The 20,473-nt window shown below is 41.1% G+C and overlaps 1 protein-coding gene across 2 annotated transcripts in view; it reads left to right on the forward strand.

The window, feature by feature from the left end:
• The window catches only part of LOC124148700 (ras-related protein Ral-A-like), a 76,064-nt gene that overhangs the window by 27,159 nt on the left and 28,432 nt on the right, over nucleotides 1-20,473 (forward strand). For both annotated transcript variants that reach the window (XM_046519936.2, XM_046519937.2), the window contains exon 4: nucleotides 12,177-12,351. In XM_046519936.2, the coding sequence (XP_046375892.1) occupies nucleotides 12,177-12,351 (175 nt within the window). The remainder of the gene's footprint in view (nucleotides 1-12,176; nucleotides 12,352-20,473) is intronic.

Raw genomic sequence — 20,473 nt, forward strand, 5'->3', positions numbered from 1 at the left:
GCTACCAACTCGGAGGACCAGTGTTGGCTCTCATGCTTGAACACTGGTTATACTCCAGAATTTGCTGCCATTGTTACAAATATGTCGTGGACATTTATGTGACATTCTTTATCAAACTGAGTTTTAACCAACAGGCCAAAGCTAGGGTTTATGAAATTTATTTTTGGTCTTGTAAACTTTGCTAAAAATAGTTAGGGCTGGGACGATACACCAACTGTGCGATCTGATACGTATCACGATCCCTTGCTCATGACCCTATGTATCACGATACTTGCATGTGCTCCTATACATATCACGATACTTGTATGTACGCATGAGCCATCATTGTCATAGACAGGATGGCCAAATGCCTGGTACACTTGTCCCAGCCCTAATACGAGTGATACTGCAATACGAGGACCATGGTACAATACATCGTATTGCGATACATGATATTACAAGTTATATTAGTGTAAAACCCATGTGGATAATAACAGAAACTGTTCAGCCACCAGCTTTTGCAGATTCTCATCTTCATTAGACAATACATCCATGCTATCAGGACTGGCCCTTCTATTCATCTGTCCGGCACTCCCAAACGAGTTAGAACCTTGACCATAACCTGTAAAACCGATATTATCCTCACCCTATATTAAACAGATACATCATATACATTTGTTTGTTATGAAGAGAATCTTACATTTATGCCAATAGGATTCGCCCTGGGGTCCAGCCTTGCCTCTGGAAATTTAGATCCTGGATCATAACATGGAAACGGTTCAGATCTTTATGCTACACGTTCATGCTGTCAGATTTTCCAGCCACCCATTTTAAATGCTAACAGTGTCAAAATTATGAACTATTTGCAGTATTATATACATGTACAATGCAAATGTATATTTTGTCATGATTGCTTAAATATCCAGGTTAGCGATACAGGCCCTATGGGCCTCTTGTTGGACTTATATATCATAATATTCACAGTAACCTCTACCAATATGTTTCTGGCCTACAATATCCCATCTTTGATCTCTGAAATTTAATAACAAATGATTCGGGATTGTGATTCGTCTGCAAAAAGAAAGAATATCAACTTGTGAAATAAAAGTACTGTATTGGGATATGAATCACATTGCACCCAGAGTATCGGGATACATATCTATTGACCTCGCCGTATCGTTAAACCTCTACTGGCCAATATGTTTCTGACCTACAATATCCCATCTTTGATCTCTGAAATTTAATAACAAATGATTCAGGCTTGTGATACCCCTGCAGAAAGAAAGAATATCAACTTGTGACATAAAAGTACTGTATTTGATTTGATTTGTATTGCACCTATCGTGTCGGGATATGTATCGCGACCTGCCCGTATTGTTACACCTCTACATAATACATAGTCTGTCTGTAGTTCCATAAATGCCAGACACACCTAGACATGTTGCAGTGACTGCTGAAGTCAATTATTACACTGAAACATAATCTCATCCAGTTTCTTTGTTGTTTGTTTGGTTGTTGACTAAATGCATGAATCAGTCTTAGTCAATAATGTTCCCTTGTCACCATCTAGGCTATAAATATATATGAGAAATGTTTAGTTAGGTGTGTGTGCTGTTGAATGTCACACTGACCTGTGTGTAGGAGACTGTTTGAATTACGTCAGCAATGTTTCAATTTGTGTATGAAGTGACCACAATCCTTTCATATTGTTTTTATACAGGATGAGGATGTTAAACAAGTGCACGATCTTAAACTTGAAATGAAACTAAAATAACTACATTGATAGCAGGATGTATTTCATGTTGACATTATTTAGTAAACTTAAAGGTCATCATCGAGTGTAACAAATGGACTTCCAGATATAAAAGTACAAATGTGTTTCAAGTGACTTTTCACGGGCACCTAAGTGACGTAATTATTGATCAAGGCTTCTGTTGACAGATTTGGCCAAATTTAAAAAAAACCTCCCAATTATTCAGAGTTAACCTCCTGTTGTTGGCGGTGATCTTTAATGTCAGATAGTTACAGACCCTTTGTGGGGATTCTATGTTAAAATAGGTTCCTAGCACGGGTGGTCAGACGCGGGGACTTGATCGAATGCATGTCATACCCCAACGGTATTGTTCATAATACCATATTTGACGCCCCGCTTTAATATCCGCCCACGGCGATATTTGCTAATATATTGGCTAGTGAACAATCCCAGTTAGCACCCCTTCAAATTGATCAATGTACACAAGACTTATATATTTGTGTATAATATGCACTCATGTGTTATATGCACCCTTTATTATGGACAATTAAATTCTGGATAATATATCTGTCGTGTATAATACGCAAAGACCTTTCTTTTGTATCCTGTCAGACTGTCCTCATAAACCATGAAATTTACAATCTTTCAACTCTGTTTTTTCTCTCACAACATTATATTCCAATAAGAGCCCCCCTATTTCTCATTTTGAGAACACCCTGGGCGTTTATTACGTCAAATACGGTATCCTCTCATCACTGTCCAAGGGGCGGTCGGGTAGCCTAGTGGTTAAAGCGTTCGCTCATCATGCCAAAGACCTGGGGTTGATTCCTGACATGGGTATATGTATTCCTAAATCACACTCACTCACTCACTCACTCACTCACTCACTCACTCACTCACTCACTCACTCACTCACTCACTCACTCACTCACTCACTCACTCACTCACTCACATTGCTGAGTGTGGCTTTACAAGAAACAAATAAGAGTTCTAATAACAAACTAGGTTATGGTCTGTTTGACCACGTTCTTGTCTCCCAATAGCAACATTTATATGTTTGATGAACTTGTACACAACAGGGGTCGATTTTATTTCTGGCCTGTTGGTTGTTGGCCTGTGGTCAGTTAAAATTACAAAGGGCTTGCTGAAATGTAATGTAGATGGCCCGCCTGGCTTGTCAAAATTTCACCCCTTTTCTGTGTATGTTTTATTTTTTTTATTGGATCTTCTCGGTAGAATAACATTTTGTAAGGTATGTGTACAACAGCGTCTTTTTTTGCTCATATATCGCCATGAAAATAGGCAAATGGAAGCCAAAATTTAATCTCGGAGTGAAAAAACATTTGGGTGGGGAGTATGGCCTCCACCATTCGGTTGTAGGCCAGTTAGTTTGGAAAAGGGCCTGTTACTTTTAAAAGGAGCAAGCCCTGCTGGCTACTTGCGAATTTGTTGTTAAATGTACCCCATCACAATAGTGTTGGCTGCTGGGACAGAGTCAGAATGTCAGTCGGGCTGCCATGTGCTGCAGTACCTGGAGAGGATGAAGCTACCACCGTCAGTCACTCAGCAGGAGGAGGCTGTATCATGACTCCAGACACTGCAGATCAATGACCAGCTGTCCAGCATCAGTTGCTAGGCCAGCAGTTCACTGCAGGTCACGGTGACATGGCAGGGATGCTGCCGACTGAAGACATGTGTCATCTATCATTGGAGATTTCAGGTCACAATGAACATCTGTGATTGAAATAGCTGACTTGACAACTGTATCACTGCATCAGTTTCTCTGTCATTGTCAGTAGGCATTTTGAAATAATTCTATGTACAATTATGGTTTACAAAATGAAGAGTTTAGGTTACTGCAATATTCAAAAGGCAGTGTTCACCATGTTCACTCCAGGAATTTTCAGACATGGGCCCTTCACACTTGCCTACACAGTACAGTGTTAAATTGCCACTTTGTATTTGAAAATGTGGGCCTTTTTTCAAATTTAGGGTCTAAAAGCACAAGGCCCCCACCCTAGAATTATTCCTGTAAAGGCGATAGATGTTAGGAAGAAAACATTTGAAATCCTCGGAGAGATAATGGAAAGGCAACTATGCTTGTTGTAAGAGGCGACTAACAGGATAGGGTGGTCAGGCTCGCTGACTTGGTTGATGCATGTCATTGTATCTTAATTAGGTGGATCGATGCTCATGTTGTCAATCACTGGATTGTCTGGTCCATACTCGATTATTTACAGACCACCGTCTTAAAGCTTGGATATTGCTGTGCGGCGTTAAACAAGAAAGAAACAAACAAACGTTATTATTGTATTATTTTGTCTCGTTTCGATATGGCTGAAATTTTGCCTGTGAGGTTAAATTGTTTCTCACTCACTCACTCACTCACTCACTCAATCACTCAATCACTCAATCACTCACTCAATCACTCAATCACTCACTCAATCACTCACTCTTTCCTGTCCAACAAATAGTTGTTATTGTGTCAGTAGATACCTATCTAAGACTGGAAGTGTAGCGGATGTGCGACTGTACGACTGATGTGTGTGGGGGCGTCAGAAGGAAATCCATGTCTATACACACACTAGCTCCAGTCTCTTTAACAGGAGGTAATATTGATTGTTGGACTTCTGTAGTGAGGTCATGGTCATGAGTAAGTGAATGTTGTTTAGGGGCACAGTCAGCAGTAATCCAGCTGTATCTTGGTGTCCTGTTAATCGAATCAGGGCCTTGAACACCAGTGATCGGAAGCACGAGCAGCTACACATGCAATCAGGGTACATCGAAAAGCAAAGGGACAAGTCACAGAGCCTGACCAAGACAAACACTTTGTGTCTGAAAATGTATAATCTTGATAAAAACATTCAGCTGCATTTAAATTGAAAAGGAGCCCTAATGAGATGGGAGATTCAGAAACTGTGGAAAATGTAGACTTGCTCCATTTGGGGTTATAGTATTCAAGTAAGGGCTGGGCGGAAGGAGACATAATATGGTTCAGGGACTCTTGTGTCCATCCAATACACATTTGTGGGCCCTTACAACAAGCATGAGGTACAGGGCTCCTATTCCACCTGGAATCCCTACAGGGGATGAGAATTACGGAAACTATACCAACAGTGGCCCGTTGAGGGTTCATGATAGCATTTTGCAAAAAAGATTGTTAGCCTCCTCCATCATCGTCCAAAGGTTTAACACAGAACACATTCTCTTCGCAGTGAGTACTAGCCCCGCAGCAGGTACACTAACCCAAGGACCACTTTCAACATGCAATATTGCCCACAATACACAACTTGAGTTCAAGATGTTCCTGTTGTGTAGAAATAGTTACAGAAGCATTACCTGCTGAAACAACAATAATTCAGAATTTGGTTGCAAGATGCTAAACGACCTCAGTGGCCTTGTACCAAAATTTGATAGTGCCTGAATGGGAGAAAAGTTGTTTGTGTAGGTGTATCAGTGTAAAGGTTGGGGCAGGGTCGGAGTGGTGGAGGAAGGGGGATGTAGTACACAGACAAGAGAAATTCTAGCTACCCAGTCGCTTCCCTACCTCACTGCCCGATAAACAAGCCCTTCTGTTGATACCATAGCCATAAACCGCATCTAAATACTGGAACTCCAGCCTCTCTCGCCTCTTAAATATTCGGATCGTTAATGCCTTTGTTTTTCTTTGGGACACTCATGATTTAGATTGTGGGTCTTTTACTCATAAATAGTTTGTGTATTGAGATATATTGGGGTAAACTGTCTTTGTGTTGAATATAGCTGAGTTTACTGGTCTGCCTATAAACCTGGTTAGCTTGGATGAAGATTCGTCTAAAGGATGCTGGTTATGTTATCTGGTCGCTATCTCTTAATTCAGTTTGTGGGTGAAGTATGGAGCATGCAGTGAGTTAGGCCTTCACTATGCTCCTGCCAGGTCAGAATGAGATCAGTTGTAGGCAAGTAGCACATTGGCTTTATTTGGAATGGCTGTGCTGATTAAGGCTTTGAATAGGAAGTTTAGGTGTATCATGTTTACAAGTATCATTTGTTGTGTGCACATTCATCACCTATGGGCAGCAGAAAACTAGTGGTGTGAACTTCGCTGTGATGGGAGCCCCTGGTGGGGCAGGATACACTCACCTTTTCTTGAACATGTATCATCACTATTTGATAGTGATTCATAAACACATGTCTATCATATAGTTGGAACCGTACCATGGATTTTACGTTTTACAAAGTCTTCTGGGGGCATGGGTGGCCCAGTCGTCTAAGGCGCCCCGATTCGCTGTGCAGAGTTGCGTCCCTTCAGACGCACCAGAAACCTATGATTGTGGGTTCGAATCCTGATTCGCCCCGATTATGTTTGTAGGTTTGTCAGCACCATACCTGTGCTCATGGGTTTCACAGAAGTGGTAAACGTCTGAGACCTGCATCACTTTGGGCTTTCCTCCCACATTAAGCTGATACGCCGCAATATAACTGTAATACTGTTAAAAGCGATGTTAAACCCAACTCACTCACTCACTCACAAAGTCTTCTTATGATTGTGGAAATGGTTTTGTTGCTTGGTATATGTTTTCATGTGTGTACCACTGAAAAAACATGATACTTCTGTGGAATAGACCTCTATTAACTGCTGGGAAAAATATTTTTGTTGAAGTCTGAAGTGCTGGGTACACATTGGTACACTTTCCAACTGAATTCATTGTTGTGGGTTGGAACCTACACCCTCCCGTACTGTTGAATAGTTCCTGACTAGACAAGGCTTTGATTCCAAGCTACACAGGAAACTGTATAATTAGGAGCCAGTGTGCCTGGTTATCTCTGCAAGGGTGCCTCCAGGCCACAGGTGAGACGAGCCCCCCTCGTTTGCGTCACACCTTGATTCGGCTCCCTCCCACCTGTTGATTCTTGAATCTCACTGGGGTCACCTGGGATTAATTGTCTGTCAGTCGGGGATGAATTGTTTCAGTTGCTAGGCGATCTGGGAGTGCTCAGATCTTTACTGTCTGCGTTGATTCAATCATTGAGGATGATCTTCACCTGGTCCTCACGTTTAAGGGGTAGTTCATTGATACAAGGATGTTGACGCATCAGTGACCAAAATGATGTCCAATGCAATTCCCTATTTTGACTTAAACTATATGTTCCTGTGTTTTTTCAGGTTAACTATTGACTTGACTTTGCATGTGTTTGTGATTGGTGCCACCGGTGGGTCATGATACGCTCACCTTTCGCGAACACCTGGTATCATTACTATTTGATTGTGATTCATGAACACACGCTCATGATATACCGTATTCGACGTAATAAGCGCCCCGCTCTAATATGCGCCCACGGCGATAATTGCTCCTATATTGTCTAGTAAACAATTCCAATTAGCACCCCCTCCGATTGATCAATGTACACAAGACTTATTTATTCGCTTATAATACGCACTCGTGTGTTATATGCACCCTTAATTATGGGCAATTAAATTCTGAAAAAATATATCTGTCGTATATAAACATTTCAGGCTGTCAACATCAACCACGAAATTTATCTTTCAACTCTGTTTTTTCCACCAAAATAATATTCTAATAAGAGCCCCCTATTTCTAATTTTGAGAGCGCCCTGGGCGCTTATTACGTCGTATACGGTAGTCGGAATCTTACAATCGACTCTGCTTTATGCAGAGATTTCTATTGGATCTTGGGTCTTGTCACTTTGTTTCTGGTCCTTGCGATTAAGGCGTAGGTCATTGATATATATATGATATTATGTTGGACTTACCATTCTCTCTCTGTCTCTCTCTCTCTCTCTATCTTCTCTCTCTCTCATAAAGGGGGGTCACGGGTGGCCCAGTCGTCTAAGGCGCCGCGATTCGCTGTGCAGAGTTGCGCCAGAAACCTATGATTGTGGGTTAGAATCCCGGTTCACCCCGATTATGTTTCTAGGTTTGTCAGCACCATACCCGTGCTCGTGGGTTTCATCGAAGTGGTAAACGTCTAAGACCTGCATCACTTGGGGCTTTCCTCCCACATTAAGCTGACACGCTGTGATATAACTGTAATACTGTTAAAAAGCCGCGTTAAACTCACTCACTCACTCTCATAAAGGATTTGCACACAGACACACCCGCCCAAAAGAGCTTTTATTACAGCGAATATGGTAGCAGAAATATTCTTTACAAAGGTATTAATAGAACCATGGGGTTGTACAGTGGTTAAAGCGTTTGCTCGTCACGCCTAGGACCCGGGTTTGCTTCCCCACATGGGTACAACGTGGGAAGCCAATTTCTGGTGATGGAATATTGCTGAAAATGGCATTAAACCATATTCACTCACTCACTAAGGCACCCTCTGGAGTTGTTACTGACCCATACTCACCCATACTCACCTTAATGAAATCAGATATCTGATCGTCCCCCACAGTCGTTTCATGGTGTTTTGTTTTGTTGTAATCAGAAGGTCAAGGTTGCAGTTAGTTATCAGGAAGTACATTACTGATTTGACCCTTGTGAAATGCATTGTTTCTGTTGCTGGGTTCATGTCATGATAACCGGATTTTGTGTGAATCAATATAACCAGTTATTCACTACTCCATATGAACTACATTTGCAATAGCCTGGACTCGTACTTGAATATTCAGGATTTGCTAGCACGCGTTATGAGCTCTTCAAATCTATATTACAATATTTTGTACATTGGTGGCATCCACACAAGGATAAATCAGGTTAACATCAGTTGTTCGCACAGCTGTTGCTTCAGATAATATAGGTTGAATGTTTAACTTCTTATCCATATTCAGGGATGAGAATTTTCAGATGATACTTGGAATTCCACAGATTTCGGTATGTCAAGGGTAACTTTTGTGAAACATGCTAAATTACAGTATATATACGTCTAAATCATATATTCTCCACCCGCCCCCTGCTAACCTTCAGTGTTTTTTATGTATACATTCTCCTCCCTGCATATTGTATTTTACATGTTATATTGAGTAGATAATATTGTATTATATGGAATATGATAGGAGTGCTTCAGATTACTTGGTCTGGGTTATTGATTTATATTAGTAAAAGTAATCGTAAAAGGTGACTATGCTTGTCGTAGGAGGCGACTAACGGGAAAGGGTGGTCAGGCTCACTGACTTGATTGATAAATGTCATCGTATCCCAATTGCGTGGATCAATGCTCATGATGTCAATCACAGGATTGTCTGGTTCAGATTTGATTATTTACAGACCGCCGTCATATAGCTGGAATATTGCTGAATGCGGCGTTAAACAACAAACAAACAAACAAACAAAGTACAGGTAATGGCAGCTATCAGCCAACTCAAGACGTGCTTTCAGGGTCATTGGGTATCATTTAAACAGATAATGGGGTTGTTAATCTGACGACTTGTATTTGTTTGGTTCATCAATGATTAAGGAAATGTAGGGATGTCATTATATACTTCTCAAAGGAAATATAGGAGCCCCTGAGTCTTCTATATTACCAAATTTAAAGCAGCATTAGAAATTGTACTAGTCCTGTAGTCCTTGCCAAACTGCCCCATAGTTAAGGTATCATAAGGAATACTAGAAATTTACCATTTTCAAGGGTTATCATTTTAAGAAGTAGTGGACTATAAATGTTAGTTTCTACCGCTGTAATGCTGCAAAACTGCAAGACCAGGGACCATTGAAGTCCCTGTTCCCCTTGCCGATAAGTAGTGGAAACCCAGCTTTTAACATGTGTGATGGATTTTCTTATGAATTTTGCGAGGTTCATGTAGGCAGCTTTACATGCTTCTTACAGAGCTACAGATAAAAACTGCGTATTTGCGTAAAATACCCCGCAAAATATTCAAAACCCAATTACTTTCAATTAACTTGCATACAGAAACGCATGCATTAAATGAAAAACTCAAATTATAAAAACAGCACACGTAAATACCCAATGAAGCTTTTCCAGCATGTGTACCATGGAGCTAATTTCTGAAACACAGAGCTAATTTACTCTCTGAAGTCAAGCCTATATTTAGAACCGTACATCTAAAACATTTTTTGATTTTTTTTTTTTTTTTAATCTGAAAATGTCATTTTGGGAAAAACCCAATAGAGTGATGAATAGATGAGTGAAAAGAAAATGTCTTTGTCTCCTGCAGAATCACTGCAATTTCACAATCATGTGAAGAATAATCACTCATAACACATCATTCCTGCGCCATCCTTCCTGCACCAGCCATCAGCAGCTGAGATAGGATGTATACCATGGACATAAACAGATTACATTCAATCATGCAGACAAATTTTTCACCCCTGGGAAAGACCAAATCTGTCACACCTTCCTGTAACAGCAAAAAAATGTCCTTTGTTACAAGATCATCGTGGCAAGCAAGTAAACTTGCAGCCAATGTTAAAACACCTGGGAAGGAAACAACCTGTTACCATGGTTACAGTTTAAAATAGATAAGGCCAAACATGTCCAGTCTGGGATGTATCCTCTGCAGTAGGGTTGGTCCTCCTTCCTGATTTGTACACAAAAGTCAACATAGACACACGCAGGTGAGGTGAGGTGAAATGGGGTTGAACGTCGCGTCCAAGATTATTGCACTTATATAGCGACGTGCATGCACGTGTGTGTGTGGCTGCTTGTACTAGTCCGGACTGATGCCGATTTATAGTGCTGGCACACTGAGATACCATGCCGCAGTTTAACATGAATACCCCACTCAGACACAGTATACTGACTCCGTGCCGATCAGTCCTTGTTTTAGCATTGATCCACGCAGGGATCTATGACATGCATCAAACCAAGTCAGCGAGCCACTTTGTCCTATCCTTTCCTACCCCGGATCTTCACAGGTTGAGGCACCTTAGACAACTGGGCCATTCGTACCCCAAGAAGAGTTTAGAACAGCTCCAGATAACTTTTTGAGCAATTGAACTTTTTATTGGATATTCTGTTTTATCATTACCAAGTTTGAAAAATAGTTTAAGGACTTTTTAAAAAATGAAAATTAGCGATTTGTTAATGTCATTTGTTGAGATTTTATGGAACATTGATCACTCGAACAAAAACTTACCCTTCTTTGTTACTTTGAAAGAGATTAAATGTTATTCTTCCCATAGTATTTGGTTTAATCAACAATATTATACATCTCTACTCTTGTGTTGCTCTTCGTTACTGCAGGGGGCAGTGGGGTAGTCTTGTAGTTTAAGTGTTTGCTCGTTACACCGAGGGCCCGAGTTCGATTCCCGACATGGGTACAATGTGATATTGCTAAAAGCTGCGTAAAACCATACTCACTCACTCACTCACTCACTCACTCACTCACTCACTGTGTCAGACCTTATAGACATCAACTTTGTGGGGCAGTGGGGTAGCCTTGTGAACTCCTCAAACTGGAGTCCTGGGTTCGATTCCGGGTAGTAGTGTAACAATACGGCAATACAGTATTACATCCAGGTACGAGGCCCACGATACAATACATTGATTTACAATCCCTTTGTGAGTTGGACAATAAATTATGTTTAAAACAAGGGATCATGATTACATGAAAATTTGATTAAGCCAGCAGACTCGTGCCTTTTTCATGCCACTACTTTTGAAACTTGATTTGCCTGGGCGTGCAGGCCAGCATGAATATTCAAAATGTCAAAATGTTTGAGCTGACTGGGGGGTGGTTGGGTAGCCTAGTGGTTAAAGCGTTTGCTCGTCATGCCGAAGATCCGGGTTCGATTCCCAATATAGATACTATGTGTGAAGCCCATTTCAGGTGTCCCCTGCCATGATATTGCTGGAATATTGCTAAAAGCTGCATAAAACCATACTCACTCACTTGAGCTGACTGGTCCGATCACTTTCAGTAGATTTTAGTCTTGATATATGGACTATTATTAGCTGAGCTTACGAGACCGAATAGACTTTTATTAGACTCAGGCTTCGGACTAGTGACTAAGCCACAGACTGCTCACATGAGACTGTGTCTGCAGACATTTCTGAGAGATAGCATTTCCTAATTGACACTCAACTAGAAATATAGTAGAAACAAAATCTTATTGCTGTACAGCTTCATGTATTGCAAGAAAAGAGGAGGATTCATGGTAAATAGAGCTTGGAATATATTTGGTATAACTTCCAAGTTAATATCACAGAGACAGACACTGAATATGAGCTTCAGCATCATATGGGAAAAAACTGCTTCATCAGCTCTCGGGAGGAGATCCTCTTGACACAATTAATCCAATTTTGTGTATCAACTTTGTCTTGAGTGTAACCATGGCAACAAGACAAACATTTACTGAACTTGAATTCTTGATCCTGTCATCAGATAGAGCTTCTAGGATTTATTGGTGACATGAAGATTGTGACATAGTAAAATAATCACTTGTTTGTTGCAGTGGGAATTAGGGGAACAAATTCAATATTTTTTTGTTTTCAATGTGGATGAGACATTGGAATATGTCTTTAATTATCTTTGTTTCTTTCAGAGAACAAATTTTACGAGTGAAAAATGACGAAAACATTCCATTCCTGTTGGTTGGGAACAAGTGTGACTTAGAGGAGAAGCGACAAGTTAGTAACGATGAAGCCACAAAACGGGCCCAGGAATGGAAGGTGGTGTACGTGGAAACCTCAGCAAAGACAAGGACAAACGTGGACAAGGTAAAATATACTATCAATTCATGTTTTTCATCGTTAACATTTTGTTGGCTGATTTTAGGTACTAAATTTTGTTATCTTTTTGGTTTTGATGGTGTTGCATTCTGGGAAGAATGTCGGCCATTTTGAATATTTTCACTTTATGTGTCTTGCATGTAATTTGGCTAACAGTGTTAATAATATGTTTTAATTTGATCCTGATTTATTTGAGTAGCTTCGTTATCTTTCTGTTTTACCCCGGAAAATATCAATAACATATTCTGTTTCAGTAAGGGATGAGCTTGTTACATGCTCTCCGTTTGCACGCAGTAACGCATTGGTGTCTGCAAGACGCAGAACAAGATACACTTGTAATCCATTTTCAGTAATCGCATATACCAACCTGGAAGTGGTTATATCCTTGGTGTTTATCTAATTACGATACCGGACACATCATGTAAAGACTGAAGCTGATGTCTTATGGTTGCAGCCACTTGTTGTATAATTGATGAGTCGGGAGAACTCCCTAAGCTGCTAGTCCAGAGCTTGTGTGGGACCCTCTCCTTATCTTATTAAGACAGTGACATGACCCACAACTTAATTAAGCGTCTAGTTAGTCGGAATACCTGGCATGACCCATGACCAGTTACTGATCGTCTTAGGAAGTGGCGTTAATGCTCTTACCCGGCTCCTGGGTTAACATACCAGAGTGGGGTTGTATTGTCACTGGTAGGATTGATAGTATTTCAAAAGCTTACGGACAACATGGTCACTGCCTTTTTTTGTCCATATTTGTTTATTTTTTTCTTTAATGTTGTGTAATGTTCCAAACCGTTTGGATATGATGACACACAATCAACAAGGCTACCGAACCTGACCTCCCAATCCTTTTAGGATCAGCATTGGATGCTGGGGATCGATTAAAAAACACTTTACCTGGAGGTGTCATTGATTGCACATTTTAGTATTTATATTGATTAATAATAAAAGTGATCATTTTAAAAGTTTGGATGTATGGTTATGTGGTCCTGTGATTAATCAGTTAAATGCTAAATATGAACTAGGCTGACCGATTATATGCGTAAGGCCTTCTCATTGTCCATATTAGTTGGTACTCATAATAAATGTAAACGTTTCTCTGGCAGTGATTTAGTAATTTAGTATTGATATTCATAAATCTGTATCGATATAGTATCGACATCAATGATTTATGGCTATTGTGATATACGATGACCTCTCTTGTGCTGCCTCATAGAAATACTGGAAGTAGAACACAATTGGAGTGGCTTTCTTATTGTTGTGAATAGCTGCTATGTTGACATAAAACATCGTTGACTCGCACAGCTTCGAGCTGAAGTAGTTCCTGATTAGCTCTCTCAGGATAACTTGTGATGATGAGGAAGAGCAACTTCCGCCTGTCAGGCCAGCCTGCATTCACATGCACACTTTCACATCAACTGTGCTGAAGGCCATGGGGTTAAAGATGCTCCTTGAAGCTTCCTATATAGGATTTGTATTCTTTCAATATTTAGGTAAAAAGAGTCGCCAGAGTTGGAATTAAGCAGGAAATTGAAGGTGTTCATGTCATGACTCTAATGTTAAAAAGTTGAAGATTTAGGGGGTCCTGTGATTCAAATATTATATCAGATATCAAGAAGCCCTGGACCCTCCTTAGTTTCGAACACTGCCAATTACCATGTTGACCAGTTGGTGAGGTGAGGTGAGGTGAGGCGAGGCGAGGCGAGGTGAGGTGAGGTCGTGTTTACGATTATTGCACTTATATGGTGATGGACTTGCATACAATGTGTCTGTCTGTCTGTCCAGACTTATGCCGGTATTATAGTTCTAGCCCATTGAAACCCTAGCAACAGTTTAACATGGATAGGCACAGTAGACTTTTGTCTCGGAGCCGACCAATGCTTCTTTTATCCCGTCAATTCCAAGTGCAAGGCATGGTAACAAGTACCATCTTTTACCTTCTTTTGGTACGATGCAACCAAGGGTTTGAACCACTAACCTTCCACTCACTGGGCAGCTGGTCTATCCCCTAGACCACAGAGACGGTCTATCAGCCTGGAGATAGTTATGTGAAACATATCTTTCCTTCTGACGCCCACATGTCCAACACATCAAAGTCACACATCCAAGTCATACATCCAAGTCATACATCCAAGTCATACATCCAAGTCATACATCCAAGTCACACATCCAGGTCATACATCCAAGTCACACATCCAAGTCATACATCCAAGTCATACATCCAAGTCACACATCCAAGTCATACATCCAAGTCACACATTCAGGTCACACATCCAAGTCACACATCCAGGTCATACATCCAAGTCACACATCCAAGTCACACATCCAAGTCACACATCCAAGTCACACGTCCAAGTCACACGTCCAAGTCACACGTCCAAGTCACACATCCAAGTCACACGTCCAAGTCACACGTCCAAGTCATACATCCAAGTCATACATCCAAGTCATACATCCAAGTCATACATCCAAGTCACACATCCAAGTCATACATCCAAGTCATACATCCAAGTCACACATCCAAGTCATACATCCACTACACTTCCAATGTAAAAGGTAGATATCTACTGACGCATTAACAACTATTTGTTGGACCATGGCCAGCCAGGGGATGGTACCACCGACCTTCCACTCTCTGGGAAGATGCTCTATTCACTCGACCATGAGTGATGAACTGTAGCAGTATGAAAGACTCAGGTGTTCTTTAACTTCTCTTTAGTAGAATATTTAGGGATGAGGGATTTTTTTCACTCCATTGAGATATGAATTGAAAAAACGATGTTCAAACGTTTGTAAGAATCGGTTTTTCAATTCATAATTCAAGGACTGAAATTACAATGAACACAACAAAAATTTAATTGTATTCCAATGGCAGCACTGTGGTAAGATGAATGTTTTCACTAAACCGTGAGTATTTGACATGCCCCTGGTATGGTTGACAGTCCAGCTACCTACCAGGCAGTTTCATTGGTAGCCTATCAGGAGAGCTGTGGCTTTCACAGGCTTATCACTGCTAGTCTATGTGCTCCTGGAGTGAGCCTTTCAAATCCCAGGTTTTTGTAATTATGCCCATTAAATCTATGATGGATTCGTAGATCAGGACGGTGGGATTGCAGTTGAAGGAGGGCTGTTTGAAGTGATGGAGATGGTACCAGAGAAGTAGTAGATAGGAGTTTCATATCAAGATGTGTTTTTCCAAGATGCCATGTTCAGTGCAGTTTGTGCCAAAAACTTTGAAACTACTAGCCTGAACCTGGCTGGAAGTGTCATTTTCAGTGGAATATGGTGTTATTGTATGGATTATTATTATCTGCGCTTATGAGTGTCATCTGAGTGGCTAACGTATCAGACTGTTAATGTATGTACAGGACTCACACTAATTGGATTCTTTCTTGAAAGGCTTTGAAAAGCCCTGAATTTTCCAAACCAATACTTATCTCATGTAAATTACAAAAAATTAAAGTTAAAAAATATATGTTGAAATATGTTAAACATATGATCATCTGTTTGAAGTTGGAGGAGGGAGCCTTGTGTTGTGTTACTGGTATTATAAGCCTGAATTCTGTATGAAGCAAAGACTGGCAAACTGGGTTTCACCGAAGTGGTAAACGTCTGAGACCTACATCACTTCGGGCTTTCCTCCCACATTAAGCTGACACACCGTGATATAACTGGAATACTGTTAAAAGCAGCATTAAACCTAACTCACTCTAATGAATCAAATAAGTGCCTACCTTGGGGATATTTACATCAGGAAGCAACTGATTATGACTTTGAGACAGGGATTTAAGATTGTTCAAGATATGTTCAACTATACAACTATACTTCTCCGAAAACCAGGCTTGTGTATGTTGACCACAGACGCAGCTAAAAGTTATTTCAGTGAACACATTACTGGACAGACTGACGTACATGGGAGCAGAGATTACATACCAGATGCTGGATATACACTTGTAGGAACTGGTCTTATGTTTTCTTAATGTGGCCTTAAAGAGTTCCGGGGATGGGTTGGCAAGGTCAACATGCCACTCACTCACCTGTTACAACAAAGGGGCACCAGACAATTTGCCACTCTGCGTCTTTAGCCAGTAGTCCAAAGCCTGAGTCCAAGTAAGATGTCTTCCAGTCTGGTATAACAGCTCATCACTGTCTAAGGGGCGGCCGGGTAGCCTAGTGGTTAAAGCGTTCACTCGTCACGCCAAAGACCCGGGTTTGATTCCCGACGTGGGTTCAAGACCTATTTGTACCCGGTTCTTCATAGGGTTCTCAGTTGTAATGATCCACAATACAGGGGTTCTGGACTAACAGGGTTTCAGTGTAGATGAGACCCGTGAAGATCCGGGGTAGAATAGGTCTTCTGCAACCCATGCTTGCCGTAAAAGGTGACTATTCCCGTATTCCCGGGTCTGATTCCCGACATGGGTACAATGTGTGAAGCCCATTTATGGTGTCCCCCGCTGTGATATTGCTGGAATATTGCTAAAAGCGGCGTAAAACCGTACTCACTCACTATTTTCGGACCGCTGTTATATGGCTTGAATATTGCCGAGTACAGCGTGAAACAAACAGATGAAAAACTATACCTTAACACTAAGACCTAAGGAAATGATACAAAGAAATGTATTTGGGCTAAATGGCACTGAAGTATTTGGCACAGACAGCTTTGGATGAAATATGAACTGTATGTTCCGAAAAAATGTCAACATTTATTGACAAGTTCAGCAATCCTGTACCTGTGGCTGTTTATTCCACACCCTGGTTGGGGAGGTCTGGAAAATAGACAACCGGCAGTGTTGAACTGGGGAAGGGATTTGTAGAAACAATCAACATTCTTCCATTTGCTATAGTTATTTTGTTTTGGAAGACATTGAGCTGTCAAATTACCAGAGACAAATGAGAAACGAATGATCCACTCCTTGCCTGGTGCATGGCATTGCTTCACAGGTAGCCTCGAGGACAGATTCAGCAAGTCCGATAGAATATTGCACCATCTGAATTTATGTTAGATGAATAATAAGTCCATTGGTTTCATTGTATATCTTGCCATATTTTGTACTTTGCATTAGCATATTTATGTAGCTGTCTCTGGTGCAAGTTCCTGGTACCTTGAATGAGGTCAGCATGAAGGGGGTTGTAACATGCGCAGGTAGATTTTTTTCTGGCTGTTTTGGGTTCGCATTTTGACCGTCATAACTAAGGTTATTTACCAATAGTTCCATAGTTCAGGGTTACTGGATTAACAGGGTTTCAATGTAGATGAATAACGCCCCAGAAGTCGCTTGTCATGCAGCCAGCACAGTGTGGACATTCCCAGTTGTTTTGTTTGCTTGTTGTTTAAACCCGCACTCAGCAATATTCCAGCTATATGATGGCGGTCTGTAAATGATCAAGTCTGGAACACAAACCAGTGACTGACATCATGAGCAAATGGGATAAAATGACATGCATCAACCAAGTCAGCGAGCCTGAACACCCGATCCCGTTAGTCGCCCCTTTCGACAGACATGAGTTGCTGAAGACCTATTTGTACCCGATCCTTCACAGGGTTCTCAGTTGTAATGATCCACAATACAGGGGTTCTGGACTAACAGGGTTTCAGTGTAGATGGGACCCGTGAAGACCCGGGGTAGAATAGGTCTTCAGCAACCCATGCTTGCAGTAAAAGGAGACTATGCTTGTTGTAAGAGTTGACTAATGGGATCGGGTAGTGAGGCTCACTGACTTGGTGGAAGCATTTCATCGTATCGCAATTGTGTGGATCGATGCTCATGATATCAATCACTGGATTGTCTGGTCCAGAGTCGATTATTACAGACCGCCATCATATAGTTGGAATATTGCTGAGTGAGGCGTAAAACAACAAACCAACCAACCACATCAGTGTAGATGAAAAACCTCCCAGAAGTCGCAGAGGCTGTGTAGGCAATAGAGATAGCGTGTGGCAGGCAGCATGTCAGGAATGCCTCCTCAGCTGTGATAGGCAAACCACTTCAGTCTCCACAGATCAATCCTTGATGTACTTCCACATGGACTAGTCTGAATGGTAGCAGTGATAGTGCATCTGTTGGAAGTGAGCCTCACGTCTCTGTGGTGATCTGTTGCTCCAAGCTGACCCTACACCCTTCTTCACCTTTTTCAGGGGACACTTGCATTAAGCTCTACACCTGACAATTTTGGTAGGGCTCTATCCATGCAGTGTGGGCTTAATAGTCACAGCAAGGGCAGTAACTTCAAACATTCCCCAGATGCACTGAGGTGCATGCTAATACTTGTGACCCTTATTGAGGGAATTCTTTAGAAGTTTGATGCTAGATGAAAATCCATGATTGTTGAGGGGTGCAGGTCTGCAAGATTTCCACCAAGTGAACTTTGTGTCAATAATATCTTAGAACATCATTGGATTCATTGAACAGCTACATCATGCTTGCTAAAAAGTTAGAAAAACGATTTGGCCAAGGCGAAGCTTACCAAACCTGAAGATTCCAAACTATTTACCCATGGTAGGCCATTTGTGGAAATGAATACCGTATATGACTGCGTATAAGCCGAATTTTGAGGACTAGAAAAAAGATTCTGTAGAAAGGGGTCGGCTTATCCACGGGATATACTTTCATGATAGTATTTTTCAGATCGTGATCCGTCAGAAACATCGCCTGAATGATGGTCCGATAGAATACAACTTCCCGAAAGTTTGGAAGTTGCCACGACCAGAGCCATTATTGTTATAAATTATTTTGCTCAAGTTGGTCAGTGAAATACAAGTTTTTCCTGAGAAACCATAAACTAAGGTAGTAGTATTTAGCATGAATTGGGAAATTTGTAATGTCAATTTGGGAAGTTTTGCTGACATTTGCCTTAATTTTGGACCGAATAAGGGGCTCTGTAAATCCCTGCAAGCTTTGTCAGCAGTGTTTGAAATTAATGAACGTCAAGGCCAGCGTTAGAAATTGGCACAAGTCCTATAGTCCTTACCAAACTGCCCAATAGTTAGGTATCCGTAGTATAAATTTGCCCTTTTTAATGGTTTTGCGATATGTTATCATTATAAGGACTAGTAGGCTGAAACTGTTAGTTTCTATAGCTGTAAGGGTTCCTTGTGTGAGAATCCTAATGTTAAAAATTGAAGATTTAGGGAGTCCCTATATTCAAATACTATAGCCACAACAACAAAGGGCGGTCAGGTAGCCTGGTGGTTAAAGCATTCGCTCATCACGCTGAAGACCCGGGTTCGATTCTCGACATGGGTACAATGTGTGAAGCCCATTTCTGGTGTCCCCCGCCGTGATGTTGCTGGAATATTGCTAAAATCGGCGTAAAATCAAACTCACTCACTCACTAATATTGGACACTGAGTAGGGAAGTGAATATTGTTTTGTGCCCCGTCTGCAATTTTACATCTGAAGTCAATGTCACATGAAAGGTGTATATGTGATGATAGCATGCAAGGTTGGAACTTAACACTAGCCCGCTAGCCTGAGGCTAGTAAAAATTCCTTTGGGCTAGAACAAATTTGTCAATTTCCCCATTGTTGTAACACTACATGGGCATTTTATGTTTACCCGGGCTAGTAAAGCTTTTGACTTTAGTTCTAACCCTGGCATGATGCAGTTAATCATATTATCACAGTTCTGGGATATGTTTTCTTGAACAAAGTGGAAATAATTATTTTGGAGGATCATATATGAGTTGACACCCTTTTCTGTTACTCATTATTTGTTCTTTCCCACTGCAACACGCTGTCCCCTCAAGCATCTTGTTTCAGATGTAGACTCTCTTGGGCACATTATGTAACTTGATGTCTCTAGACTGGAGTTGTGGAAGGGTGGGGGCTCAAGGGTGTTTGTTTAACACTGAGAAATATCAGGCTTACGTCTTTGGAATGTTTTCAGTGTGTATCCGTGATACTGCCTTTCATTTGTGAGGAGTAATTGTGTGAAATGTCTCCAGACCATTGTCCCACCCTCCCAAATGTCCTGTAAGATGGCAGAGAAGGAGCAGTAGCCAAACCTGAAGCTTGTTAGAAGAGAGTGAGGCCAGTGCTTGACATTGTCAGGACTCAGAAAAAGATACATGATCCTCTAGACTACCCTTTGTCTCAGAAAATATG

The sequence above is a fragment of the Haliotis rufescens genome, unplaced genomic scaffold, assembly GCF_023055435.1.
Source record: "Haliotis rufescens isolate VD_foot unplaced genomic scaffold, xgHalRufe1.0.p SCAF_69, whole genome shotgun sequence".
In the NCBI taxonomy this organism is placed as follows: Eukaryota; Metazoa; Mollusca; class Gastropoda; order Lepetellida; family Haliotidae; genus Haliotis; species Haliotis rufescens.